The sequence below is a fragment of the Stenella coeruleoalba genome (assembly GCF_951394435.1).
Source record: "Stenella coeruleoalba genome assembly, chromosome: 5".
Taxonomy (NCBI): Eukaryota; Metazoa; Chordata; class Mammalia; order Artiodactyla; family Delphinidae; genus Stenella; species Stenella coeruleoalba.
Genome location: NC_137150.1, coordinates 136,024,452 through 136,038,440, shown reverse-complemented (window position 1 = coordinate 136,038,440; position 13,989 = coordinate 136,024,452). Strand labels below are relative to the sequence as shown.

The 13,989-nt window shown below is 45.1% G+C and overlaps 1 protein-coding gene across 2 annotated transcripts in view; it reads left to right on the top strand.

Annotated features, from left to right (window-relative positions):
• HLCS (holocarboxylase synthetase) overlaps positions 1–10,703 on the top strand; it is a 198,192-nt gene extending 187,489 nt beyond the window's left edge. For both annotated transcript variants that reach the window (XM_079923302.1, XM_079923301.1), the window contains exons 9-11: positions 3,089–3,203; positions 5,363–5,576; positions 7,676–10,703. In XM_079923302.1, coding sequence (XP_079779428.1) covers positions 3,089–3,203; positions 5,363–5,576; positions 7,676–7,847 — 501 coding nt within the window. In that variant the 3' untranslated portion in view covers positions 7,848–10,703. The remainder of the gene's footprint in view (positions 1–3,088; positions 3,204–5,362; positions 5,577–7,675) is intronic.
• The last annotated feature ends 3,286 nt before the right edge of the window (positions 10,704–13,989 follow it).

Genomic DNA, 13,989 nt, shown 5'->3' with positions numbered 1-13,989 from the left:
ATTTTTTTTCCCCTGTGATGAGAACTTTTAGGATCTACTCTCTTAGTATTGGGTTGGCCAAAAAGTTCGTTTGTAACAGCTTACAGAAAAACACGAACGAACTTTTTGGCTAACCAAATATTTATTTATTGATTGATTGATTGATTGCGGTACATGGGCCTCTCACTGTTGCAGCCTCTCCCGTTGCGGAGCACAGGCTCCGGACGCGCAGGCTCAGCGGCCATGGCTCACGGGCCTAGCTGCTCCGCGGCATGTGGGATCTTCCCGGACCGGGGCACGAACCCATGTCCCCTGCATCGGCAGGCAGACTCTCAACCACTGCGCCACCAGGGAAGCCCTATTTATTTATTTTGGGCTGCGTTGGGTCTTCATTGCTGCGTGCGGGCTTTCTCTAGTTGCAGCAAGCGAGGGCTACTCTTCCTTGCAGTGCGTGGGCTTCTCATTGCGGTGGCTTCTCTTGTTGTGGAGCACGGGCTCTAGGTGCGCAGGCTTAGGTAGTTGTGGCTCGTGGGCTCTAGAGCGCAGGCTCAGTGGCCATGGAGCACGGGCTTAGTTGCTCTGTGGTATGTGGGATCTTCCCGGACCAGGGCTCGAAGCATGTCCCCTGCATTGGCAGGCAGATTCTGAACCACTGCGCCACCAGGGAGGTCCTGAATATTCATTTTTCACCGAGTCTAATTAGCTTACACACTACAGCTACAGGGTGGTTGAAATAGGCCCCCCGTTGTGCTGGGTTGGCCTCTCTTACATCCTGCCCTTCTTGTCCCTGGCCAGATGTCACCATCTGCACACGAACCATACCCAGCCTGGTTGGACCGGGGGCAGTGCGGTGGCCTGTGTGCCGTCCCTTCCGGAGCCCGTGCTGGGTTGCCCGCCCTTGCTCCTGCTGCTCTTCTGTCCTCGAGGTCCTGCTGGACTTCTGCAGCCTCCCCCCACCCGTGTATCCTGCTCCTGTTCTCTTCTCTGCACCTCCAGGTCCTATTTGCCCTGAGCGTCCTGGCTCAAATGCCTTTCCTGGAAACTGCTAGCTACAAACTCTCCCTCCTCCAATGCCATGCAGCGCTTTCAAATGTCTAGGCCACTTTAGGGCACCTCCCTTGGATTGCTTGAAGCAGGGTTATTTGTGCTCCGGTTCTAACTCCTACAAAGCAACCAGCTCTTGGAACACAGGATTGGTTTTATTTTGGTCCTCAAAGAGCCTAGCGTAGTGCTTTATACCTGGAAGGCCTGTAGTGGCTGTCTGAATAAAAGGTTGAGACAATGAAAAATAAACACCTGAACTTTCTCTTCATCTTGGAATAGATGTCCTGTTCACCTGGTTGAGAACCCAGAATTTCACAGGTTGCATCATTAACTAACTAGACCTGAAAATGTGAAGTGAAACAGGAGCCCGAAAGCAGGGGCAGCACAGAAGTAAGCAGCGGCCCCTGTAGTGGAGGAGCTGTTTCTGAGCTCCGGCCGGGACTGTGCTGGCCACCGTGGGACGTGGGTAGGCAAGAGAGGAGAAAGAAGGGGAATTGGGAGAGTGACCAGGACCATGGTCTCCAAGGTGCAGATTTTCTAGACCAGCGTTTCTCACTCAGCACTGTTGACGTTTGGGCCCCTCCATCTCGGTTGTGGGCCCATCCTGGGCATTATGGGCGGTGGCGCAGCATCAGTAGCCTTTCCCCACTAGACGCAAGTAGGATTCCTTCAAGCTGTGACAAGCACAAATGCCTCCCAATATCGCCAGATGTCCCCTGGGGGACAGACTTCCCACCCCACCTCCACCCATCCCCCCGAACCTTATTTTAGTCAGAAAAGTAATATGAGGTTTCCCTATCATAGAGCAGATGAGCTTTTAAAGGACAGAAACATGTTCTAACTGGCCAAGGTGAAAAGAAGTCCTGCTGGAGGGAGGGAAGAGGATTGCTAGGAAGCGGCAGGCTGCATAGCATAGGGTTAAGCTCCCAGGGGTTGGTGTCAGAAAGCCCTGGGTTTGTATCCCAGCTCTGCCACTTGCAGGTGGCGCAGACTCAGGCAAGCCAGGCAGTGTCTCTAAGCTTCAGCCCTCCCTTTGTTAAATAGAGATGATACTAGTAGCAACACATGGGCTTGGTATAAGTGATGTGCAGGCTAACACCGAGTTGGGGCTTGGTGCCGTGCCTGCCCCCAGTGAAGAAAGAGCCAGCCCTCTGGGACTGAGGCCATTATCTACTCTCTGGTCTCTTGGTTTTATTTTGCTGAGTGTCTCTCTTCCAGCCTCATGTGTCCAGATGGGCTTCCTTCTACCCACACCTGCCTGCCAGTCCCAGACCCAGGAGCCCTGGCAGTTCTGGTGCCCACTGGGTCTCACCCAGTCTGTGTGCCCCAACTTCACAGTCATGGCAGGAGGTGGGGGTCTGGGTGGCCCAGTTCAAGGCAGTGTCCGCCCTTGGCCCGTTCCACTGAGACCAGGCACAGGCAGGGTTGCCCAGGCCACATCCTTCAGGATGGAGAGGCAGCAGGCCACTGGACAAGTCTATTTCTCTTTCCCGAGTTGACTGGTGGCCGTTCATGGAGACCTTCTCTAATAACTCAGTAAAACGAGGTGCTCCTCTCTATCTCCAGAGCATTCTGCTGGCACATTTCTCCCTGACTTTTAGGACGTTGGTTAATCCAGGGCCATTCGTCTCTCTCTTGAGCAGAAGCTCCTTAAGGGAAAAGAGCCCTGAGAGTATTATTCTCTCCCTGCCCCCTGTCCCCAGCACACAGTGGTACTCTGTGGTGTGGTTGTTGATATTGGGATAATGAACTTAACTCCCAAGGTAGGCGTCTTCGGAGAGTGTTTTTGTTGATGAACAGTGATGGGGGTGGGGAGAATGCTGGGATTCCTGTTGAGTGTGTTCTTTAGGTCTCCTTCCCTCTAGCCCCACCAGGTACTTTAATACTGGATTGTTCCAAAGCGGTGATTAGCTGTCTCAAAAAGAAGAGAGGATGAGACTCCCTGTTCCATTTGTTTCAAGAGTATTCTGTTCATCTTTTTCTCTTGTTTTATTTTAGCTGGATGGCCTCTTCTGGTCCCTTTGTGTCTTCTGACTGCTTGATTAATATGTAGATTTTCCTTTAGGATATCAACTTACGAGTGAAGTGGCCCAACGATATTTATTACAGTGACCTCATGAAGCTTGGTGGAGTTCTGGTTAACTCAACACTTATGGGAGAAACATTTCATATACTTATTGGTAAGTTTTTAAAGCCTTCCACCAGAATTTTTAGATTAATAAAAATAAAAGTGGTTCACACATGGCTGTATTGGGGGGAGTGGATTATCATATGGGATTACTTTTTCTTTGAGTCTTGAGTTATAGAACACAATATGTGTGCACAACAGGCCAGATTGGTAGAAAGCCCTTCAAAGGGTTTAGTGTTCCTATCTATGGCCATGGAAACCACCGAATTGGCATCTCATCAAACAGGCGTTTTCTTATACCTCTCCACACTCCTGCTTCTCAATGAATTAGAAACAGTGAAAGTAAACATTTACTGTATTATTTGGTAATAAGAAAAGAAAGCTAATTTCAAGGATGGGTGTCCTTGCAGTCTTTCTTGTATTCTTAATCTGACCTTCCCAGTCCCTGGAAAAGTTGCCTTCTTTTTGACCTCAGAAGAAACTCCAGGCTGGTCAGGGTGGGGTAAAGAATCCCTGTTTCCCATCAGCACGTCCGTATCAGGCAAGGAGATGGATCTGAAGTGGCTTCAGAAGTTCCTCGGCCCCTGGTCATCCAAGCATCAGCTTCTCCCTAATGCCCAGGAGAGTTTGATTGGTGTTCAGAAATCAGTGATGGAGAGAAAACATGTGATTGTGTGTTAGAAGCGCCAGCCAAAGAATACAAGGTGTATGCTTCCAGCTCTGCTACCAACAGGCAATATTATTCTAGGCAAGCTTCTTCATACCCTCCGAGCTCCGTTTGCCATCTATAAATGAGTAACTGGGCTAGGTGCAGAGATTCCTAATAGGGCCCACAGATATTGAGGAGGCCCAGTGCTGGGTTTCCTTCAGGGAGCTAGGGAATTTTGTCAGTGTGGGGGGAATGAAACATTTTCCTGCGGGGAGAATCCATAGCTTTCTTAAGGCGTTGGGACGTGGGGGAGGGGGACAGGGGGGCATTTTTGGAGAAAGATTCAAGGTCACCGTCAGGGGTGCTTGCTGGTCTTTAGAAAGACGCAGCCTAAGTTGACAGTAGTTCATGTAGCTATTTTCCCAGCACTTTGGATTTCTGAATACAGGGGAGCTTTCTCAGCGCTATATACACTTAATTGAATGCTTTATATGCCACAGGTGCTTCAGCTATTGTGCATGTTGTCCAATGAAAGAACAAATGAACAACTGCAAATTCTGCCCCTGTTGCTCTAGTTACTTGTTTTTTACGTTGCTTTGTATTTTAATAGCCAGTATATTTAAAAAAATAATAATCTGAGGCCAGTCAGTCCTTCCCTTAACACTGAAAGTGGCGCAGAACATTTACCAAAAAGTAGTTATTGTAAATATCGTTGTTCTATCTGAGGCAAGTATTTTGGGAATTTTTTTCCCAGAGGCCCTGAAAAAAACGATAGTCTTCCTGCCTAGTTCTTGCAGTATTTTATTCCTTATTGAAGACCTCTTTGAGGTTGGTTCAGGGCCCTGCTGAAAACCAAGGTTCGGCTTTTCTAAAGTCTCCCCTCTCCTGCAGAGAACAGTGGTGTTAAGTAACAGCAGAGATAAGCCAGAAACTCACTCTCCTGAAGCCTTGGTTTAGGGGCTTGTGAAAGAGCCACTAAACATGGGTTGGCCTTTTGCCAACAGTGTAACCCTAGCACCAAAGACTTCCAAGGATAAAGCATTAAAAGATGTGTTTTAGGGTTAAGTCATGACCAAGGTTGGAAATCTCTGAATCCAGAGTTTACTTCTTAAGACCTGAATAAAATTCTTTATGTGTAAGCATGTGTTCCATTATTTAAATAGAAAAAGAAACAAGAGATTTTGTTTTACATCCGGCTCAGTGCAGAGCTCCAGTTCTTGGCTAGACCACAGGAGGTGGTCGTTTCAGAAGCAACTCTGTTTTGTCCCATTCGTAGCTTCTGCTTAATTGAATCAAATCTGGCTTGCTTTTTTTGCCCAACTAATTTGTAATCTGGAATGGTTCTGGTTTGATCGGGATAGTGAGGGAAGGGTGAGAAAGGAAGATGGGCTTAAAGACGTAAGTCTTTCTCTAAGTGGCCAGAGACAATAAACTCAAAATGAGGATAAGGAAGCAGGAAGTTGACAGTAAAAACTGTAACTTTTTCCAGGTGGTTCAGAGAAACGTGTGATGTCATCAGTAGGTTGAGCTACTCGTGTTTTCAATTGTTTGTTTTTGTCCAGGCTGTGGATTTAACGTGACTAACAGCAACCCTACCATATGCATCAACGATCTCATCACAGAATACAATAAGCAACATGGGGCCGAACTAAAGCCCTTAAGAGCTGATTATCTCATCGCCAGAAGTGTGACTGTGCTGGAGAAGCTGATCGACACATTTCAGGACGAAGGGCCCAATGGCGTTCTTCCTCTCTATTATAAATATTGGCTACACAGGTCAGTGCTGGCTTGTCTTCATTCTTTTAAAATTCCTTTATTAAATCAGTAGTTTAATATCTTAAAACGAGAAGCTAAACACTGGTCTAGATCATTATCTTTTACTTTACTGATGGATAAACCTGGTGGATACCACCTTGAGCAAGTTAGCATCTCCAGTCATTGGGACAAACGAGCATCCTGTGCCTCCTGGTGGGATGCCCTGGGAAAGACACAACATCACTGGAGATTTTCCTGCCCAGCATGTTTAAGCTGAATCTAATTGTGAGGAAACAGGCAGATCTAAAATGTGGGACATTCTTGATAACAGTCATCTTCAAAGTGAGATCTCCCAGCAGCAGTGGCAGCCTTACCTGGGAAGTTGTTAGAAACGCAGATTCTTGACTTCCACCCTGGACTTCCTAAATCAGAAACTCTGAGGCTGGGGCCCAGCATTGTGTTTTAACAAAGGCTCCAGGGGATTCTCAGGCACTTCAATTTGAGAAGCACTGATGTATACCAATAGGCCTCTACCCTTCAACAATGGCAGTGTCTTAAAAACACAGAGAAGGTGGGAGTTTTGTGATTAGAGAAGACTAAGGAGGCATGACAGTTAAATGCAATATGTGATTCATAATCAGATCCTGGAAGGGAGGAAATAGCCACAAAGAATATTAATGAGACAATGGGGACATTTGAACAGGCAGTGTGTATTAAATAATGTTATTGTATCAAGATCAAATTTCTTTTTCTTTTTTTTTTTTTTTTTTTTTGCGGTACGCGGGCCTCTCACTGTTGTGGCCTCTCCCGTTGCGGAGCACAGGCTCCGGATGTGCAGGCTCAGAGGCCGTGGCTCACGGGCCCAGCCGCTCCGCGGCATGTGAGATCTTCCCGGACCGGGGCACGAACCCGCGTCCCCTGCATCGGCAGGCGGACCCTCAACCACTGCACCACCAGGGAAGCCCAAGATCAAATTTCTTGAGAGTGATAATGATATTCTGGTTTTGTAGGAGATACTTCTTATTCTTTGGAGATACATGCTGAAGTATTTAAGTATAAAGTGTCACAATGCCTGCAACTTATTTGTAAATATCAGCAAAAACCACCCCCACAAAACTGTAAGTGTGTGTGTGTGTAAAGAGAGCAAACATGGGAAATGTTACCAGTTGGTGTGAATATAAGTGAAAGGGGAATATGAGGTTCATTGTACTATTTTTCACCTTTTCTGTAGGTTTGAAATTCTTCAAAATAAAAATTGGGGAGGTACAGAGTCCGTACTTTTAAAACTGCTAACAAGGATGTAACTCAACAGTTGCATTTGGAAACTGTTCTAAAGAAGTAAAATTAGAATGAGTTTAACTTATAATTGATGCTACCCAACTTGATAAAGAGTTTTGAACACAGCCAGAAAGTGGCCAGTCTCAGCCAAAAAACCTAGAGGGTTGCACAGTGTTTCTTTAAAGTAGCTAGAGGGACTTCCCTGGTGGCACAGTGGTTAAGAATCGGCCTGCCAATGCAGGGGACGTGGGTTCGAGCCCTGGTCTGGGAAGATCCCACATGCCGCAGAGCAGCTAAGCCCGTGTGCCACCACTACTGAGCCTGCACTCTAGAGCCCGCGAGCCACAACTACTGAGCCCGTGTGCCACAACTACTGAAGCCCGCACGCCTAGAGCCTGTGCTCCGCAACAAGAGAAGCCACAACTATGAAAAGCCTGCGCACCGCAACAAAGAGTAGCCCCCGCTCGCCACAACCAGAGAAAGCCTGTGTACAGCAACAAAGACCCAATGCAGCAATAAATAAATAAAAACTAAAGTAGCTAGAGGGTGAGGAAGTGGTGCAAATAATCATTCCAGATGATCAGAATGAGGAGTGACGTCGTTTATAAGGGAAGCAATTCCTAACTCCCTAGTGGACTTTCCTTCGCCCTGGTTATGCAGGTAGTTTTCAGGACAATTCAGGGGAGACCAGTGGAAGTCAGAGCTCGGGCTCAGATTCATTTTAACTATATCCATCCCAGCCCACCCCCGAATCCTTTCGCATAATGGATAATTGCTGAACAATTGTCTCAAGCAGCAGCATTACATTTCCCTGGTGACTGGGGGCTGTTCTTCATTTTCAGTGCTCAGCAGGTCCGCCTGGGAAGTGCTGAGGGACCAAAGGTGTGGATAGTGGGCCTAGATGATTCCGGGTTCCTTCTGGTTCACCAGGAGAACGGCGAAGTGGTGACTGTGCATCCAGACGGCAACTCCTTCGACATGCTGGGAAACCTCATAATCCCCAAACAGCCGTAGTCCTGTCTGGAGCGTCTGCTGGGCCCCGGGCCACAGCTGGGATGAGCTGGGACGGGCGGAAGGGCAGAACCGCCGCAGGAGCATTGCACGTCGATTTCTGCCGCCTTTCCTAGCCCATGATCTGGAAAACGAATTCGGAGTTGTAGGCAAATGTTTTCTCCCTCCACTTAACCTGTTAATTCTTTAATTTTGTTCTGTTGTCATTTTATTTGGTGTTTGAAGATGCTGGGGGTGGAGGGTTGACAAGTGGAAGATTTAATTCAGGTATAAGCCCTGGCATAGGGTGTGAAATTCTTCTCCCCTCTTGGAATTGGATGCATCTTAATTGGGGAGGGGGGTAGTTTTTACATGGAAACAGCAATGGCATAATTCAAATGTTTTCCCAGTAGTGGAGGTCTCTACCCCTAGACTATTAAAAACAGATTTTAAAAAGGTTTTCGGGCCCAGACCATTGGTGAGTTAGAGGTAGGGTAACCCTGTTTACAAGCATCCAGGGAGGTGTTTTCCTACAGGAACATATATTGGCACTTAGTTATCATTTTATTTTTTTGTTAGTGAAGAAAAGAGAAGGTAGATTTCTAGTGTTACTCTCATCCTGTGGTTTGTGGTCCAATAACAATGTCTAAACGGAACAGAGGCTGGTATGCTTGCGATGACCTTGTAGAGGAAATCAGTTAATTACTTTGACATTAACTAATGAGCTCTCCTTTCATAAGTTTAAATTTACTGCATATTCTGAAGTGATGGGATCAAGTTCAGGGTCCTGAGAGCGTTGATCAGGCATTGCGCGGATGCGAGGTGGATGATTTGGGCCTAACAGCTGGGTTTGAAGTCTCATTCCACACGCAAAGGAGGATGTGGCGCTTGTAAGCCAGCTTCAGGCTCGCTTCGAAATCCTGCGGAACTGTGCAGTGCACACACTATAGAAGTACGTGGCATTTTATTTGCAAGTCACATTTTTTGGCCCCCTTTTCATATTGCCAAAAAAGAAAATGTTATTGCTACTGAATGCCATCAGTTAAGAGGATGGGTGTGTGTGTGTGAGAGAGAGCGAGAAACTTTAAAAGAAGATGTTCCAAATATGATGCCCTAAGAGTCTGCATGGAAGAACAAAAGAAAGGAAGCCTTTTGATATACATTTGCTATTTCCAGATGTATTCCATGCTTTTTCCATGTAACTCCTATCTCTGTTGAACTTGAGAATCGTACACATTACTTTGCAGCCTGAAAAGGCCAATTTTTGTCCACTTTTCTCTCTTCCTGCCATTCCCAACTGAAATTAGTGACAAGAAAACTTGATGAGGCTCTCAGCTTTGAACAGAATCCCCTTATTGTGCACTAGCACCCTCTTCATCCAGCTTTACCCAATCAGGCTAACTCCAGAAGCTTGTGGTTTCAGTATAAAATCTGCCTACCTGTAGCCAGGCACAGGCAGCCACATAGGAAGGAAACAAATAACACGTTTAGTTAAGTCCACTAACCCAATATGTGTGTTTTGGAAATGTAACTTGAAAAGAACTTCAGAAGTAATTTTTGCAAATAAGGCTTCAATTAGAATTATTCTTTTAAAAAAAACAAAAACAAAAAAACCCACTCTCTCCTAAATGCCCAAGTCTACATAAAAGTTTAAAGTCCACAGCACCCCAAAATTACAAAATGGTCTCACCCTTGAGAAGGCATCTGCAAAATATCATCAAGAAGAAAGATCTCAGGCTAATGTTGCAAGTTTCATTTCTCAAACTCTGTAATATAAGGCAAGTCATCTCTCAGAGCTGCCATCATTACTTTTTGAATTTCTTTGGGGGGTTATTTAATGAGAAACATGCTATGATTTGTTTTAAGCTGAAGTCCTATTCTAGACAGTCTGCTTTGGGGAAAAAAAAATGTTATCATTTAATTTCCTTTTGGTAAATTAAAACTAATGAAGTGTGGCCATGTCAAAGCAGATGGAGATGTTCCGGGCGTATCACTTTGCCTCTGTGCTTTTAAGACTGTTCTTACTTGTGCCGACACCCAGTTGTCTTGAGGGAGACAACATAGACTTGGAGCAGATGCTGCGTTTTTCATAAACCTGATTTTGCCTCAGAGGAACCAAAGACTTTTGAAATTCTGCTTCATCTAGAACAGCTGAATAAAGGCATTTCCCTTACAGCTGTTAGCATTAGGGAAACTTGCTGTACTGCACTCATCAATTTGGGCCGTTTATGCACCCGGCAATCGATGACCTCAAGGAGCTTTAAAGTCTTAACAGGAACTTTGCATTTTCTTCTTAATCTTTAAAACACGGCACCTAAACTCAGGATTGGCGTGTGCTCTTAGGATATTGAATTGTGCCCCAGTGCCCCTTAAAATAGGACACAGCAGGCGCGCGCGCACACACACACACACACACACACACACACACACACACACACACACACACACACACACACACACACACACACACACACACACACACACACACACACACACACACACACATATCCTGGCAGCGTTTACAGCGTGGAGGCAAAGCCGAAAGGATTTGTGTCCGGTGTGGGGCTCGCTGCTGCAGCCCCCTGATTGCTGTGGGTGGGTGCGCAGGCCCAGACCCGCGTAGCGTGCAACCGCACCCCTACCCCTACACACACACGGGGGCTGCATGGCCGCCTCTCACCCGAGAGTCTGGGAGCCAGGAGAGAAGCAGACTCACCCAACCATTTCAGAGTGCATAAAGGAGACATTTTAGGCTTACAGTCCATAGATCTGTTTGCTCGTAACAGACAAAGAATGGAGAGTCGGTATTCCTGGGTAACTACTATGCGTATTTGAAATAAAAGAAAGTGTGAAACCTCTGCATTTTTAGCTTTTCAAAGAATCATCTCTGAAAAGGAATTAATTTAAACCAATTCCTGTAAAAAGTAAGTCTATCAAAATAAACTTTAAGACTTTCTATATAGTTCAGGCTCATTGTTATTTTTACCACATTTCATTTGTAAAACTAAGCAACTACTTTTGGTTACAGTGTTTTTATTCATATTTAAACATTTAAAAAATAGTTTAACATAGGAATATGTATGTATTTCTACGTATTAAGAAGCTGGTGGCTTTTTAAATGTATTTTTGAAAAATGTATTATGTATCATACAAAAGAGAGATCATATTACTCCAAAGAATGAAAGTCAGCAAACTGAAAAGTTAAAAAAAGAAAACAAAACTGAGGTGAGAAATAAATTTACTAATGTCAATTTTTAATTTGAAAATTAATTGAGTATAACAACAAATTTAATATAAGAACAGATTCTGTTGTTGTCGAATTGTTCTCTTTTGTGGAAACTGCTTGACTTTTGTCTCGACAGTTTTTCCCCAAGATTTTAACCGTATTTATCATACTTAAGTTTAGGAAGAACTTGAGTAACGCACCTTAGATAACCCAAGGACTACTATTCACTAAGATTTTAAGCTACCGTAATTTTATGGAATTTATTTTAAAGTGTTCTTTCATCTGTACCAGCCCCCAAAGTCTACCTTAACTGTCTCACAGTTACAATAAATTACAGTAGACTCGAAACAGGATTCGTTGAAGGATTACACCTCCCCCACCCTTAGGATCCAAAGGAGGAAGGCCTGGACCATCGGACTTTAAAATGACAAAAGGGGTCGGGGTAAGGGAGCAGAAAATACAGGCTCTTGCAGATTTCCTCCGAGCAGCCCTTCACACCCTGTTCACTTCTCTACAAAGGTATGAGTGGAATGGCTTTTCTAGAAAGGGCTTCAATGAACATAAAGGAATTCCTTTCTCTGGGAGGCCCAGTGGAGGGAGGGCCGAGTCAGTCTTGAACTGGGCTGATTCCTCAAATCCATTTGATCTGGCATTTTTGTCAACATGTTAGGACCCACTACAATTTTTTTCTTCTTTTTTTGTGAAAGAGATGCATATTTATTAAAATGCTTCCTCTTCCTCTTCCAGAGCCTCACAGAAGTCAGGAAACGATATCCCCAGCTTAAATGTGCAGACTAAAAGATGGAGGTAATCATATCAGGTTGCCATAGTAACTGCTCTGTTAACTTTTCTCTGAGCTGCTGGCCGCCTGGAAGCCGGCTTGCAGAGGAATCTTCCTTCGTGTTCTAGGCTATGAAAACTGTGATGTTTGTTTAGGCAAGGAAGTTTTTCCTAGTACACATTTTATCTTTCAAGTACATATACACTCATCGTTAAGCCTGTTTATGTTCTCATTTATAAATCTATAACGCTCTTCTTTCCTAACAGTAACCTTTGATCTTAAACTGCTCCAAAAGCCTTCGTGGTTTGTATTTATTTATACAGCCCCCAATGGTTAATGACAAGGTAGACGCAAAAGCATTTTACAGTACTTTATTGAAAAATGTCAGGTGAATCTCCTGCTCATCAAACCTGCACCTTCCTGGAATCATGGTTTAATTACGGGTCTCGACAGCACAAAAATAATACCCCAGGCTTATTTTATGTGTGCTCACACTCACAACAAGCTGCTCATGAGGTATGGCTAAGTGCTGGGTAGGGGTGTATGCCTGTAATTCTTCTGAACCTGTCTCTTCACTGCAAGACACATGTTCCTAAATTTGCAAATTGTACCATAAGGCAACTGACACCTACGGAATGAGGCAGGTCCTCATAGTGACGCTGGGTGGGCAACAGGTCCTTTCACATTTTAAGAACAGTTGACGTAGGTGCACTTTGATTCTAGAACAGTGAGTTAAAGACATTTGTGAACAACCTTTCCACTGAGAAAGGTGGACATAGTTTCCTAAAAGTAAACCATTTTTGAAAAAGCATCAAAACGAGGGAGCATTTATCGTGTGGAGCAGATTGAAAAAAGGGTGGTTCAACGCATTGATCCACTGCAGAACCGTGATAGAATTTTTAAATGGTGAAATCTTGAAGCAAAAGTATAAAAATAAAACAAAAATTAATGGAAGTTTATTTTAAAAACACTGCTGGTGCTTTTTTTCTAAAAAACATTTATTTATTTGGTTGTGCCGGGTCTTAGTTGCTGCATGTGGGCTCCTTAGTTGTGGCATGTGAGATCTAGTTCCCTGTCCAGGGATTGAACCCCGGGCCCCCTGCATTGGGAGCACGGAGTCTTAGCCACTGCGCCACCAGGGAAGTCCCTGCTGGTTCTTTATAAAAAGATTTCTGTTTACCTGTTATACACATGACATGTTCATATGGAGTTTTCTTGCTCTGTATAAAATGCAGAAAACGCTGAAGACAACATGTACATCATTTTCATTACATCCCTTTAGCATGTTTTCTTCCACAAGGCGCAGTCCATTGACAATCTTCCATATTGCACATGCAATGTAACTAACTTTATTAGCACTACTTGTAGCAAACACGAGCCTAGGGAATTACAGGTCTGTGTGGGCCAGAGGGATTTTGCCTTGTCATCAAACTTGACAGGGGTAGCCAATCCACTGGGCACCGAAATCATCCACATGTCATTCTCATAAAATATCTGGCTATATATATATATTTGCATTTAATGCCTATTCCATATATTTCTGAAGGTGCTGTTCTCAAGAGTTCATGGGGTAGGAGGGAATAAGAGCTTGTGAACGTACTCGTGAAGCGCACCCACGTTCACCCCCTTGTCTGGGCTTGATGTTTGTATTAAGGAAAGGGTTAAATTAAAACAACAGCTTTTAATTAGACTCATGAATGACTTTTAAAGACAACGGAGTTGTCCGTTCATGGGACTTAAATCATCGCATTCTGCCTTGACTTAATCTAAAAGGACTCTGGATACAGGAAGCTTCCAGGTCGGCCACCCACCGGCACCCCTGACTGCATCAGGGTGGGGTTTCCTCCGCAAAGTGGAGGCATCTGAGGAGCGGCGCCTCCTCCAAGCCCCCAGAGGGACTGTTCCTGAACATCGGGGACACGCAAGGCGCGCAAGCCTGATTTCAAGGTGCGGAAACCAAGTCCCCCCAAAGACGGAGTAGTTGAGGCCACACGTGGGCGGTCGGGGACGCTCAGCTACGCCCTTTCAGAAAACCCGGCTCTTGCGGAACAAAGGTCGGGCGGTCACGTCTCCCCAACGTCGCCGTGTCTCTGTCCTCTCTACACGGACGGTTATGGCATCTACGGTAAAAATCCAAAAGTCGGCGGTGGAGTTCTAGT